The sequence below is a fragment of the Myotis yumanensis genome, unplaced genomic scaffold (assembly GCF_028538775.1).
Source record: "Myotis yumanensis isolate MYYU_CA2020_CCGP unplaced genomic scaffold, mMyoYum1.0.hap1 SCAF_12, whole genome shotgun sequence".
NCBI lineage: Eukaryota > Metazoa > Chordata > Mammalia > Chiroptera > Vespertilionidae > Myotis > Myotis yumanensis.
Window position 1 is genome coordinate 1,658,236 of NW_027223763.1, and position 13,214 is coordinate 1,671,449.

The 13,214-nt window shown below is 61.0% G+C and overlaps 1 protein-coding gene across 1 annotated transcript; it reads right to left on the minus strand.

Annotated features, from left to right (window-relative positions):
• Window positions 1–1,763: 1,763 nt before the first annotated feature.
• Window positions 1,764–8,585, minus strand: LOC139020636 (ficolin-2-like). The gene is made up of 9 exons (XM_070430329.1): window positions 8,471–8,585; window positions 7,292–7,402; window positions 6,712–6,765; window positions 5,800–5,835; window positions 4,689–4,721; window positions 4,135–4,262; window positions 3,651–3,780; window positions 2,951–3,085; window positions 1,764–2,237 (listed from the first exon to the last, which is right to left on the minus strand). The coding sequence occupies exons 1-9, from the start codon at window positions 8,562–8,564 to the stop codon at window positions 1,990–1,992; spliced, it is 969 nt and encodes a 322-aa protein (XP_070286430.1). The 5' UTR covers window positions 8,565–8,585; the 3' UTR covers window positions 1,764–1,989.
• Between the last annotated feature and the right edge of the window lie 4,629 nt (window positions 8,586–13,214).

Consider the following 13,214-nt stretch of genomic DNA (forward strand, 5'->3'; position numbering starts at 1 on the left):
AGACAGTTACTAACCTGGGGTTCCCTAAGGCCACCCGATGGCTGGCTAATCAGCATCCCCTGCTCCCCTCCTGCCCTAATAGCACCACTACTGAGCTGGGAGCATTTCCTCAATGGCAAGATTGGGCCAACCCTGTACCGGTGAGACATAGTATTTCTGGCTCTGACTTGTGTGTCTTGGATTGGTCTCACAGGCTTGACGCTAAAGGTCCCCATCACGAGCCTATGTCACCAGGACAGTTTGTAGGTAACGCTGTGACCACGGAAACAGAAAGTTTACAAAAAGATCTTTGGTGTTTAGCTGCTGCCCTTGGCTTTCTTAATTTGACTGGCTCTTTCTTTGCTGATATTAAAGGAGCGTGTTCATCGATCCCTTGCCAGGGATTACCAGCCTGTGTCCAGCCTCCGTATGTATTGGTGACTGGAAAGGTGAACATCACCAGATTGGACTCCCATTGTGCTGTCCAATGCCATCACTGTGACCTTACCAGCTGTGTTTCCAGGCATCACCTGAATGGAGATATATTAATTTTAAAGCAGCCTTCCTTTATTATGCTTCATACCACATAACAGGGAAATGGTATCATCATGCACGCCTCCAGGCATTGCAAGGACTGCACAATAGCTCCCCCAGGAACAGTGTGCTGTGGGCTTATTAGTTCTGGTCTTGTTACCCTCGTTACTGTCATCTCATCTGCTGTCACTGCTTCTCTTCCATTGACCCAAAGCCTCCAGAATGCAAAGTTTGTCAATGAATCGGCTCAGAACACCTCACCTACACTTCATGATCAAGAAGATCGAGACAAAAGGCTAGAGCCAAAGCTAAATGTTCTGGAAGCTGTAGTGATAGGACTAGGCAACCAATTAGAAAGTGTCAAGATGAGACAGCAGCTGCAATGCCATGCTGCTTTCACATATATTTGTGTGACTTCAGCCCCGCTATGACAGTTCTCTTTGGGATTAGAGTAAAATCAAGATGCACCTACAGGGAATGTGGCATCATATTAATATCAGTATAGACCTCGTACAGCTACAGAAACATGTGCAAGCCAGTTTGAATAGTCATGATGAAATTATACCTCCAGTGAAACTGGCAAAAGAATTGCTGGATGATTTAATTGGACTTATCCATGGAAAATGTTAAAACACACCACCTAGTACCGAATAGGATTCCTTTATGTACCACTAACTTACCCTGCCTTCTTTTAGTCAGCAGCAAGCTCCTGAGATCTCAAGTCCGAAGGCTCCAATTTGATGTCCAAGCTACATTTAAAATGTAAAGAAGGCGGAGATGTAGAGAGCGCCTGAGGAAGGTCCCTGAGCTGATTGTCATCTGAATCCAGTGGCGCCTGGCAGAGCCATGCCCTGGAAACATACCTTGCCAGAGGCAGGTGTGTTGTCAGTCTGACCTTTAGCTCAGGCGCCAGGCACCTGAGTTCCAGCCAGGCACCAGGAACAAACACCATTATCCAGACCCATCCAGAAGTGACGATTACAAAGAAGCCACAAGAATGCACATATTTTCTTTTTCTTAAACTTTAGTAAAACTTCCAGGTAACTTACTGTATAAAGTAAACACGCTGTATCTGCTCTGGGACCCTGTCTCTCCATCAGAGGACAGCTGACCCACCCTGTCCCAGCTTTCCCTACTGTCTTCGTGTTTGTCTTTTTCATTTTCCCAATTCTTCGTCACCCCTACTCAGGACACCTGTCTGCTCTCCAGCTGTCCTGGTCACATAAAAGAGAAATATTTATAGACTGGCATCGTGTGCCTGCAGAGAGAGGCAAAGCTTTATTGAGGATGCGTGCAGTGCGCAAGGTCAGGGTCACCCTCACCCAGGCAGGTGGGAGAGGAAGGTGGGAGTCGGTTGTTGGGTCTCTGAAGTGCTGGGAGTGGGCCCAGGGTGAGCTCCGCCTTTGCGTGGAGGCCTCGTGTGCCCCTCCTGGGGGTGCGGGACTCGATCAGAGACGCTTCAGGCTGCTGACCACACTACATGGGCCGCACCTTCATCTCGGCCACCTTGTAGCTGTAGTTGTACCCCTTCCCCGACTTCCAGTTGATGCCGTTCGCAAAGCTCTCATGGGAGCCCCCCAGGTAGTGTCCGTTCAGGTTGGACAAGTGGCATTCGTAGTACCACCAGGCGCCCTGGTAACTCTGGGCGCAGTTGGAAATGGCTCTGTCATTGTCCTGGTCTTTGGTGGAGAACAGGGAGTTGTTGTGATAGGTCAGGGAGTCACCTGCCGGGGAGAAGCGGGGTTGCTTACACTCAGTGCCAGGAGGTGCTGGCACCAGGTGCGGCCAAAGCTGTCCAGCTGCGCGTTGTGCACTGTGAAGTACAACAGTGCGGCACGCCAGCGTATGCTCGGTTGGTGGATCCCCGGCCTCAATATCCCCCCCTCTGCTCTGTGCCTGCCAGCAAACGAGCACTGTGCCCCGTAGAGGGGAGGCCACTGCCCGAGACGTCCAGGTCCCTCGGGCCCCACCGGAGGGATGTGCGCCATAAGCGGTGCTACCCGGGCGTCCTGTCCACCTGCTCCAATGCGGGCGGTCAGGAGGAAGACGCTCAGGGCCTGCATTTTGTCGCCGTGTGTCCACCATCATCATGGGCGCATCCAGGTGGAGGTGGGTTATCCCAACGTGTGGATGGAGGAACGTGTTGAGGCCAAGGCCCCGCCCAGGCTCCAGGACACAGAGCCAGGACGCCGCCCAGACGCTCTCCACTGACCACCCCCTCTGCCCACCCCCCACTGCCACCCCTACTGCCCACCACCACTGCCCACCCACTGCCCACCACCACTGCCCACCCCCAATGCCCACCCCCACTGCCCACTTCCACTGCCCACACACACTTCCCACCCCCACTGCCCACCACCACTGCCCACCCACTGCCCACCCCCACTGCCCACCCCCACTGCCCAACCCTACTGCCCACTGTATGGCTGACACTCACCGGCGTTGCCCTCGGCAAAGGCGCCCAGGACCAGCTGGTACTTCTCGGCCTCGCTCCCCACCCTGAACGACTGGTACTTGGCAAAGTAGCGGGTGCCCTGGAAGTCCACCAGGTCCACACGGAGCTCGTAGGTGCCTGCGGGGCGCAGAGCCTCAGTCCCAAGAGCAGGGACCCTGAGCTGCCAGGACATGGGTGACGATGAGGGGACCTGCACTGGGCACCCAGGACGACCCTCACGGTTCCCCAGAAAGTCCCAGTTGCTGAGGGGTGGGAGCATGTGCTCTGAGCCAAACCCCCAGCCCTCCCTCCAGCCCCAGAGAGAAGGGACCCTCGGTGTTCCCAGGGCAGGTGGGGATGCCGCAGCCTCGTGGGAAGGGGCTGTCTCCCGCGTGTGTCCAGGGACAGGGCATGGTGGGCAGTGAGAGCAGGGCTGGGCGCTGGGCGGAACCCCGACAAGAGCCTGGGTGTCCTCCCAGGTTGGCCTCTGAGATGCCAGTGGCCGTGACAGGAGGACGTCTGCCCCCCAAACCCACTTCCTCCAGCCCTGACAGCCCCATTCCCGCTGGGACCTTCCAGTCCTCAGAGGCGGCACCTGTGGGGGCGGAGGAGACGGCTCCATCCAGGTGGCCCAGGTCGGAGGTCGGGGCAGGTGGGTTTCGGACCCCTCACCCCCAACCCCAAACCGCGGCCTGGGCCCTACCCTGGGCGGTCAGGGCGTGGATGTTGTCGTTGCCCAGCCAGAACTCGCCCAGCTGGCTGCCAAAGCCCTGCTGGTAGGCGGCCCAGTCCCGGTAGAAGTCCACGGAGCCGTCCACCCTGCGCTGGATCACCTGGGGGAGGGGAGACGGCACTGCCGCCCAGCATGGCCCAGCCCACAGCCCGGACCCCGGGCGGGCAGACGGTGCCCACGTGGGACCGAGGAGGACGTGGCCGCTGGGAGAGGGGAGGCCACGGCCCGGAGCCCACACCTGGAGGCATGGGGCTCCTTCGGGCCGGGCCCACGGTCGGGTTCACCACCCCGTCGGGTTCTCTCCGTCCCCTGGGAAGGGACAGCCCCAGACACAGGGGCCTGGACAGTGACAAGGGGCCGGAGCGCGGGTCCTCGGGGTGGAGCCTGGTCTGCGAGGTCCGGGCCCTGCAGCCGCCCCCCAGGACCGCACCGCCCTCCCGACGCCGGCACTCACGGTCCAGCCCCCGCCGTCCGTGTCCATGTCGCACAGCACGGTCAGCGGCCGGCAGTCGGGCAGGAAGATGGTGTGCCAGCCGCTCAGGGTGTGGCCCCTGGTGCGCATCTCACTGCAGCTCCGAGGACCTGGGAAGGGAAGCGGCACATGGAGGCCCCCGGGCGGGAGGGAGGGCGGGACAGTGGGGTCTGCGTGGGCAGGAGGCTCCAGGGCTGGACAGAGACCCCACCAGGGCCACCAGCTGTGAGAGACAGGCCCCGTGTGCCGGCCCCCCACCAGGGCGCCCCCACCTTGGTCCCGGGCACCGGACATTGGGGTTCTAATATTTAGGGGGCAAGAGACTAGGACTGTCATTGGGGTCCCTAAGGCAGGAGAGGAGGGCGGGGCTGAGTGCTGTCCCATGTGATTGGCCAGCGGTGAGGCAGGGGCGGGGCCTCTGGGCCTGCAGGCTGATGGGCTGCATGGGGGACCCCAGGCCAATGCTCCCTGCAGGGCGGGCCAGGCACACCCGCCACCTCCGGCCAAACTGGGCTCCGGACCGGCTGGTCGCCCACCTGTGTCACATCGCTCAGCTTCCCACGACGCTCCTGGGGGAGAGGAAACACCCGTGAGAGGCGGGACGGCCAAGCCCTGGCCCCTCCGCACCAGAAGGAGATGGACGCCCTTCTAGATGCTTCCATAGGAGGCTGGTCCCCCAGCAAGGCCCAGCCTGCCCCTGGGGAGGCCCCTGGCTGTGCTCCCGGGAGGCGGAGTCTGAGCCTCGGCTGCCTCCTGGGCCCAGGGCAGCCTCGGGGACACGGGGAGAGCGGGCTGCTCGGTGGGGAGGGCAGCGAAGGGGCGTCTGCACCTCGGACCACAGTGGGGGTGAGCCTGGGGGGGGGTGACTGTCTCGGGTCCAGAGAGGGGTCACCAGGGTGTGCACGTCCGGGCTCTTCTCTGATTTCCTGAACTTTGTGCGGGAAACGGAGAAGGTTTCTGTGTCATCGCCTCTGCACCCGCACGTGGAGCGTGCACATGTGTGAGGGTCACACGCGTGTCATGGGTAGTTCAGGGCACATGTTCCACATCTGCTCATCGTCTGTGACCGCAGCTTGGCTGACAGCCTCCGGCCGACGTTGTGTTTTATTTATTTATTTATCTATTTATTTATTTTTATTTTATTTATTATTATTTTTTTTCAACGTTTTGTTTATAACGTTGCCCAACTTCCTCGACCCAGTGGTTCTCAACCTTCTGGCCCTGTAAATACAGTTCCTCATGTTGTGACCCAACCATAAAATTCTTTTTGTTGCTACTTCCTAACTGTAATGTTGCTACTGTTATGAATCGTCATGTAAATATCTGATATGCAGGATGGTCTTAGGCGACCCCTGTGAAAGGGTCGTTTGACCACCAAAGGGGTCAGGAACCACTGGTTGAGAACCGCTGCTCTAGCCCCAGGCAGAGTCCCGGGAGGATGGGGCCGGCCCTGCTCAGGGGTCCGAGGCTGGGAAGGGAGGGATGGGCTGCACAGGCTCGGGGAGGAGTGTGGTCCCCATCCCGCCCTCCACACCCTCCCGCAGAGGGAAGGGCCTGCTCTCCACCCAGCCCCTGCTCCACACCCTGGGAACCCCCTTGTGTTCAGGGTCCCGGAAGCCACCCCTGGGGAGGGCGGGAGGGCCTCACCTTTCTCTCCACGAGCGCCCTTCTCCCCTTGGTCTCCTGCAGAAAGAGGAGGGTCAGCACAGGCTCGAGGACAGGACAGGCTCATGCCAGACCCCGTCAGCCAGAGGACTCGCCTGTCCCCACCCCTCCTGGGGCTGACAGAGCCCAGGGAGGGGGCAGGTCATGGGGTACGGGAGCCGGGGTCTTGTTTCTGTGCCGAGTCAGTGCTGGACTGAAGACGGAATCCACCCTGGGCCCCCTGGGTGCTCTGGACACAGACCCAGGCCCTGGGTGACGGAGCACCCTCGTTGGGGCAGAGTTAGGGTTATGGATAAGGTTGCAGTTAGGGTTTCGGATATGGATAGGGTTAGGGATAAGGATAAGGTTAGGGTTAGTGTTAGTGTTAAGGATAGGGTTAGGGTTAGGGTTAGATATAGGGATAGGGTTAAGGTTAGGGTTAGGGATAGGGTTAGGGTTAAAATTAGGATTAGGGATAGGGTTAGGGTTAAGGATAAGGATAGGGTTAGGTTTAGAGTTGTTTTGGGTTATGAATGAGGATAGGGTTAGTGCTAGGGTTAGGGTTAGTGTTAGGCATAAGGATAGAGTAGGGTTAGCTTTAGGGTTAGGGGTAATGATAGGGTTAGGGTTATGGTAAGGGTTAGGGATTAGGATAGTGTTAGAGTTAGGTTTATTATTAGGGATAAGAACAGGGCTAGGTTTCAGGTTAGGGTTAGTTTTGAGGGTTATAATAGGGTTAGGGTTAGGGATAAGGATAGGGTTAAGGTTAGTGTAAGGGATAAGGATAGGATTATGGTTACCATTAGCTTATGGTTAGGAACTTTCCCATGTGACACCAAGGATATGCCCCTCCCCTCTCCCTGCCCCGGGGGGTGGGGGTCCTGCCCGGACCCTCCATGTTCCTTGTTGAGTTACCTTTGGGCCCGGGGGGTCCTGCATTCCCAGGGACTCCTGATGGGCCTGGTTCTCCTGCAAATTCAAACATGTCAGTGAGCAAACTCTGGGGACCCAGGCCCCTAGCGCCCCAGGTTAGACCCTCGGGAACCAGAGAAAGGGGACCCGGACCCCAGCCCTCCTAGGCCCCGCTGTGCAGTCAGAGGCCAGGACCTTCGACCAGGGGCCTTCCCAGGGGACCAGGCCTGAGCCCAGCTCTGCCCTGGTCCGGGGACCCTGGGCGTTTCCATTGGCTGTGCCTGCCAGGTCCGCTGTGGTCCCCCCTGGAGACAGACCCCCCGGGCTCAGCTGGCACCAGGGAGGGCAGGGAGGACAGTCCAGCCGGGTCCCCCCGGCAGCAGGTGCGTCATCACCAGGAGCTGTGCTGGCTGCCCACACAGGCCCTGCAGCTCTGTGGGTGACCCGAGACCAGTTCACTCCCACGGGGACCCACACACAGTGGACCAAGCCCCAGGCCCCTCCTGAGACCTGCAGGGGATCCTACCCTGCTGGGTCTCCCTGGGCAGGGACGAGGCCAAGGCCCCCTCACTCGGGCACTCACCTTTCCTGCCATCGGCGCCTGTCTCTCCCTTGGGCCCCGCGGGCCCGGGCAGCCCCGGGCAGCCCCGGAGGATGGTGAGCTTGTCGGCTTCCAGCCCCAGCACCTTCACTTCTGCAGAGAAGCGCGGGAGCCCGTCAGGGTGAGGACCTGGGCTGAGGGCCCCGTGGAGCTTCCACCATTGCCCACCCCCCTCTGAGGGACCTGCCACCATGGGGACCCAGCCTGGCAGATGGCTGTGCCCGGGCCGCCTGCCTCAGCTGGAGGGCCAGCCTGGAGGGGAGGCGGTCCCGCCTCTGCTGAGCCTGTGGCCGATCCTCCCCCAGGTGATGGGCCCGGTCTCGGGGTCCTCCTGCCCCCGGGGAACCCCGCTCCTCAGCCTGTGTGTCCTCGGGGAGTCACTCAGCCCCTCTGGGCTCTGTGCCCGGCTGCAGAGTGAGAGCAGAGGGAGGCTTTGGGGGGTCAGAGTGGCTGATGCAAATGTGTGAGACCTTAGGAAGAGCTCCCCCCACTGCGGCCCGTCCAGTGAGTGCAGCCTCCGCATCTGTGCGACAGCGGGGGGCGGGGGCAGTGCCGCGTGTCACCCCCATTCCTCGGCACGTGGTGTGGGAATCCCGGGCTGGAGGGTGGGGGTCCCTGTGATATGAGGACACACAGCAGCCCCCGCAGAACGGGAGCCAGAGAGGCACCTGCCTCTCAGAGTTCAAGTGCGTCCATCACAAATACACGGCCTCTAGGGAGGGTGTGGGGACCCGGAAATCCTCCCCGCTCCCAGCCCCGTCACAGCCAGAGGCTCCGGAGGGCGGGGTGGAGCCCCTTTGTGAGCGCCTGGCCCAGGGAAGGAGGTCAGGCCCATGGGGACCCTGGGACCCTGGCCCTCTTGCTCTGCCACCTCGGGGAGCAGTGGGCCCGCCTCAACCCCGAGGCTCAAGGGCCCCCGCGCTGGGTGCTACCTTGCACTGACCCGGGCTGGGGGAGGGGGCGCTCTCCAGCCTCCCCCCGTCACACCACCTGTGCCCCTCATGGGAGGACCCCGAGGCAGGTGCCCCTGCAGAGGGTGGTTCAGCCTCAGTCTGAAGAAGAATGTTCTGGAAGGACCCGGCAGGGGGAAGGCAGTGATCTGTGCAGAGGCTCTCAGCTCTCGGACCTTGGTCAGGCCGGCCGGCTGGGCGCCTGGCTCACCTGGACAGTTGTCGGCCATGGCGGCTGCAGTGCCCAGGAGGGCGAGGGCCAGGACCACGGTTCCCATGGCAGCGGCTGCTCTGGTTGGCGGCATCCCGGGTCCCGCTGCCAAGGCGCTCCCACCTTTTATTGCTGCGTGAGCCCCGCCTCTGCTCTAGTTCCTTCCTGGCCCGGCCACTTCCTCCCCACCCCCTGGGGACGGTCCCCCCACCACGCCCTCACCCCCCCTCTGCAGTGGCCCCGCTTCCCCTCAGTGGGACCAGATGCCCCGCGTGGGGAGGGTATGTGGGGAGGGCCTGCGTGTGTCTTTATTATTTTTATTAAAGATGTATTGTTATTGACTTTGGAGACGAAAGGAAGGAGAGAGAGCTAGAAACACCGCAATGAGAGCGAATCACACCCGCCCTGGGATCCAGCCTGCTACCCGCCCATGTTCCCTTGACCGGGATGGAACCTGGGACCCTTCGGTCCGCAGGCTGGCACTCTATCCACTGAGCCACACCGGCCAGGGCTGCCTGCTTGTGACCTTAGAGAAAGCCCAGGAGCCCCCTCTTATCACCCAGCTCTGCCCAGGGGGACCCCCCGGAGGGACCCCCAGGACTGCAGGGGTGGCCGGGCAGGAACTCACTGGCATGCAATGGGCTGCGTGTCTCCAGTGGGTTAGAGACTCCCTGGGGTCCAGGGTGGTCAGAGGGGAGGGGAGGTGTTGACTGCCCTGCAGAGGCAGGACTGGGAGCTGGACTGGGGCAGCAGCAGCCTGACTGGGGAGTGGGAGGTGGCACTGAATTGTCCCTGAGACCGTGTGACAGCGGCGCAGCCCCAGCAGGGACGGGCAGCACGGGCCCTGTCCACGCCTCTCCCGCCCTGGGAGCGGGTCGCTGAATCTCAAAGCCCCCACCGGGTGAAGAGGGAGGAGGCAGGTCAGGGGCCCCGTCCCCGTCCAGGTGAGACCTCCAGGCCGACGTGACCCAGGATGGAGGTCCCATCGGGCCCATCACCGTGTCCCTGGCACCAGGGCCCTGAGAGTTGGTTCTCGACCCGGGCTGGGGGGTCTCTACAGGAGGGAGGGGGACACAGAGCAGAGACCAGGGGAGGGAGCTGAACTCCCAGGATGGCCCGGTCAACTTGCCGGTCAGCGGCGTCCAGCGTGCTCTCTGCGTCTGGTTTGGTGGCTGAGCGCCAGCTCACCTGTGGGCCGGGGCCCTGGGACCCGGAGGCGCTTCCTGTGAAGCCAGTTCCTGGGAATTGTACACAAAGGTGTTGTTCAATTTCTAATATAATAATACATATTAACCACCGAGGCGAGTTCATGTAACGGACAATCATGGGGCCCGGGCTGCCGGTCCTGCCTGAGCCAATTCAGCAGAAACAGGCTGGGATCATGGGTGAGTGTTTACTCTGGTCCTGCCGGCAGCGTGGGAGCAGCCGTCACCCACAGACCTGTGCTGCCCCCCCCGTAAGCCGGCTGCTTACATTGGCTCTGGCTCCTGAATAAACCGCTTTCCTTGGGTGGAAGGACAGAGGTGACAGGGGAAGTAGCCAAAGGGCAAGCCAAATGGCCGCTCACAGGTCATGGGGGCTGGAGACCTGCACAGGCCCGCGGGTGGCAAGGGCTGGGGGTCTGCAAAGGGCTGGGGGTCTGCAAAGGGCTGGGGGTCTGCAAAGGGCTGGGGGTCTGCAAAAGGCTGGGGGTCTGCAAAGGGCCGGGAGTCTGCAAAGGGCTGGGGGTCTGCAAAGGGCTGGGGGTCTGCAAAGGGCCGGGGGTCTGCAAAGGGCTGGGGGTCTGCAAAGGGCTGGGGGTCGGCAAAGGGCTGGGGGTCGGCAAGGGGCTGGGGGTCTGGCGTCTGGAACAAGGTTGCTACCTTCCCAGGATCACAGGCAGCTCCCGGCGGGGGAGGAGGGGCCGTTTCCAGGTGAGCCCCCGGGTCCCACGCGCACCTCCCAGCCAGGTGGGAAGGTGCCTCCGTAATCAGTGCAGAGCCAACACGGTGAGTGGAGCAGGAGTCATATTTCGTACAGTGACAGCGGGTCCCCACCTTCTCGCTCGGCTCCGTCATTCACGGGAGCGGGAGGTGGTGACAGGAAAGATTAACCACCCACCCTCTGCACACACGGGACAGGCTCAGGGGAGGGGGACTCCCGGGTGCTCAGAACTCAGGATAACGGCCCTGCTCCTGGGGGAGGGGACGCAGGCCTCCTGGGAGAGGGAGGTGGCCGAGCCTTGAACACGGCTGGTGCCGTGACCTGCCTGCACGTGGACCTGCCTCCCCCCCTGGCTCCCTGAGGCAGGCTGGCCGGAGACAGACGTTCCCAGGATCATATTCTAGCACCAAGGAAGCTATGTCAGCTAGTCACCGCCCCCCATTCCCTGATCCTTTCTCCTGTGAAGGGTGATCTGTGAGCAGCATGTGATTGCGTACAGCAGCCTGTTTTCCTTTCTTTCCATTCGTATATCAGGGTTTTATTATTCACTAGAGGCCCGGTGCACAAATATTTTTCCTTTCGGGGGGGAAGGAGGCGGCCCTCAGCCTGGCCTGTGCCCTCTCACAGTCTGGGACCCCTCGGGAGATAATGACCTGCTGGCTTAGGCCTGCTCAGGGGTGGCAGAGGGCAGGCCCAATCCCTAGGTGCAGCCCCTGGTCGGGCTCAGAGCAGGGCCGATGGGGAAGTTGGGGCACTGACCTCTGTCATGCACAGAGCAGGGCAGATGGGGAGGTTGAGATGCCACCCCTATTCACGCTCAGGGTACGGCTGATTGGGGGGTTGGGGCACCGCCCCCTGTCACAGTCAAGTGAGGGTTGATGGGGAGGTTGTGGCTCCACCCCCTGTCATGCACAGAGCAGGGTGGATAAGGAGGTTGTGGCCCCTCCCCCTGTCACGCACAGAGCCACAGGGCGATCAGGGGGTTTAGGCACTGCCCCCTGTCATGCTGATCCCAGTGCCAGGAGGCATATTACCCTTTTACTATATAGGATAGAGGCCTGGTGCATGGGTTGGGGCTGGCTGGTTTGCCCTGAAGGGTGTCCTGGATCAGGGTGGGGGTCCCCACTGTGGTGCCTGGTCAGTCTGGCTGAGGGGCTGAGGGCCGTTTTCAGGCTGGCGGGTGACTGAAGCTCCCAGCTGCTCCTTTTTTTCTTTTTTCTTTTTTTTTATTCTGGGCCAGCTTTAGCTCTGAGGCCTCAGCTGCTGAAAGCAGGTTTCTGGCCTTTGTTTACCTTCTGTATTTGATACAATGTTGCTGTCCGGGTGGCTGAAGCCCAGCTGAATAAAGCAAGTTTCTGGGGTTTGGTTTAGCTTCTATAGTTGCAACATAGTTGCTTAGAGTTGCAGCTGAGAGACTGGCAAGTCAGGCGGGGAACATTGGCTTCCTCCATCACTGAAGCAAGCAAGCCTCCCTGTTCGCTTCAGTGTATGGCTGCCGGCCACCATCTTGGCTGGCAGTTAATTTGCATATCACCCTGATTAGCCAATGGGAAGGGTAGCGGATGTACAGCTAATTACCATGTTTCTCTTTTATTGGATAGGACTAGAGGCCCGGTGCACAAAAATTTGTGCGCTTGGGGGGGAGGGGGGTCCCCCAGCCCGGCCTGTGCCCTCTCACAGTCTAGGACCCCTCAGGAGATAATGACTGCTGGCTTAGGCCTGCTCCCTGGTGGCAGAGGGCAGGCCCAATCCCTAGGTGAAGCCCCTGGTTGGGCTCAGAGCAGGGCCGATTGGGGAGTTGGGGTGCCGCCCCCTGTCATGCACAGAGCAGGGCGGATCGGGAGGTTGCGATGCCACCCTCAGTCACACTCAGGGTAGGGCCTATTGGGGGGTTGGGGCAATGCCCCCTGTCACACTCAAGGCAGGGTCGATGGGGAGGTTGCGGCGCCACCCCCTGTTACACAAAGAGCAGGGCCAATCAGGGGGTTGGGGAGCTGCTCCCTGTCACTCACAGAGCAGGGTCAATCAGGGGGTTGGGGAGCTCCCCCGTCACGCACAGAGCAGGGCCCATCAGGGGGTTGAGGAGCTCCCCCCTGTCACTCACAGAGTAGGGCCAATAGGACAGTTGGGGCACCGCCCCCTGTCACACACAGAGCAGGGCCCATGGGGGGGGGCATTGGGGTGCCACACCCTGTCACACACAGAGCAGGGCCGATCAGACGGTTGGGGCGCCACACCCTGTCACACACAGAGCCGCAGGGCGATCAGCGGGTTGGGGAGCTCCCCGCTATCAGGCAGAGAGCAGGGCTGATCAGGAGGTTGGGGCGCCTTCCCCTGTCACAAACAGAGCATCGCGGATAGGGAAGTTCTGGCCCCGCCCCCTGTCACACACAGAGCCCCAGGGCGATCAGGGGGTTTGGGCGCTGCCCCCTGTCATGCTGATCCCAGTGCCGGGAGGCCTTGCAGCCCCGCTGATCCCGGTGCTGGGAGGCATATTACCCTTTTACTATATAGGATAGAGGCCTGGTGCATGGGTGGGGACCGGCTGGTTTGCCCTGAAGGGTGTCCTGGATCAGGGTGGAGGTCCCGTTTGGGTGCCTGGCCAGCCTGGGTGAGGGGCTGATGGCTGTTTGCAGCTGGTCACACCCCCTTCAGGGTGGGGGTCCCCACTGGGGTGCCTGGCCAGTCTGGGTGAGGGGCTGAGGGCTGTTTTCAGGCTGGCGGGTGACTGAAGCTCCCAACCGCTCCTTTTCTTCTTTTTTTTTTTTAAATTCTGGGCTAGCTTTAGCTCTGAGGCTTGGCTCCAGCTCTGAGGCCTCGG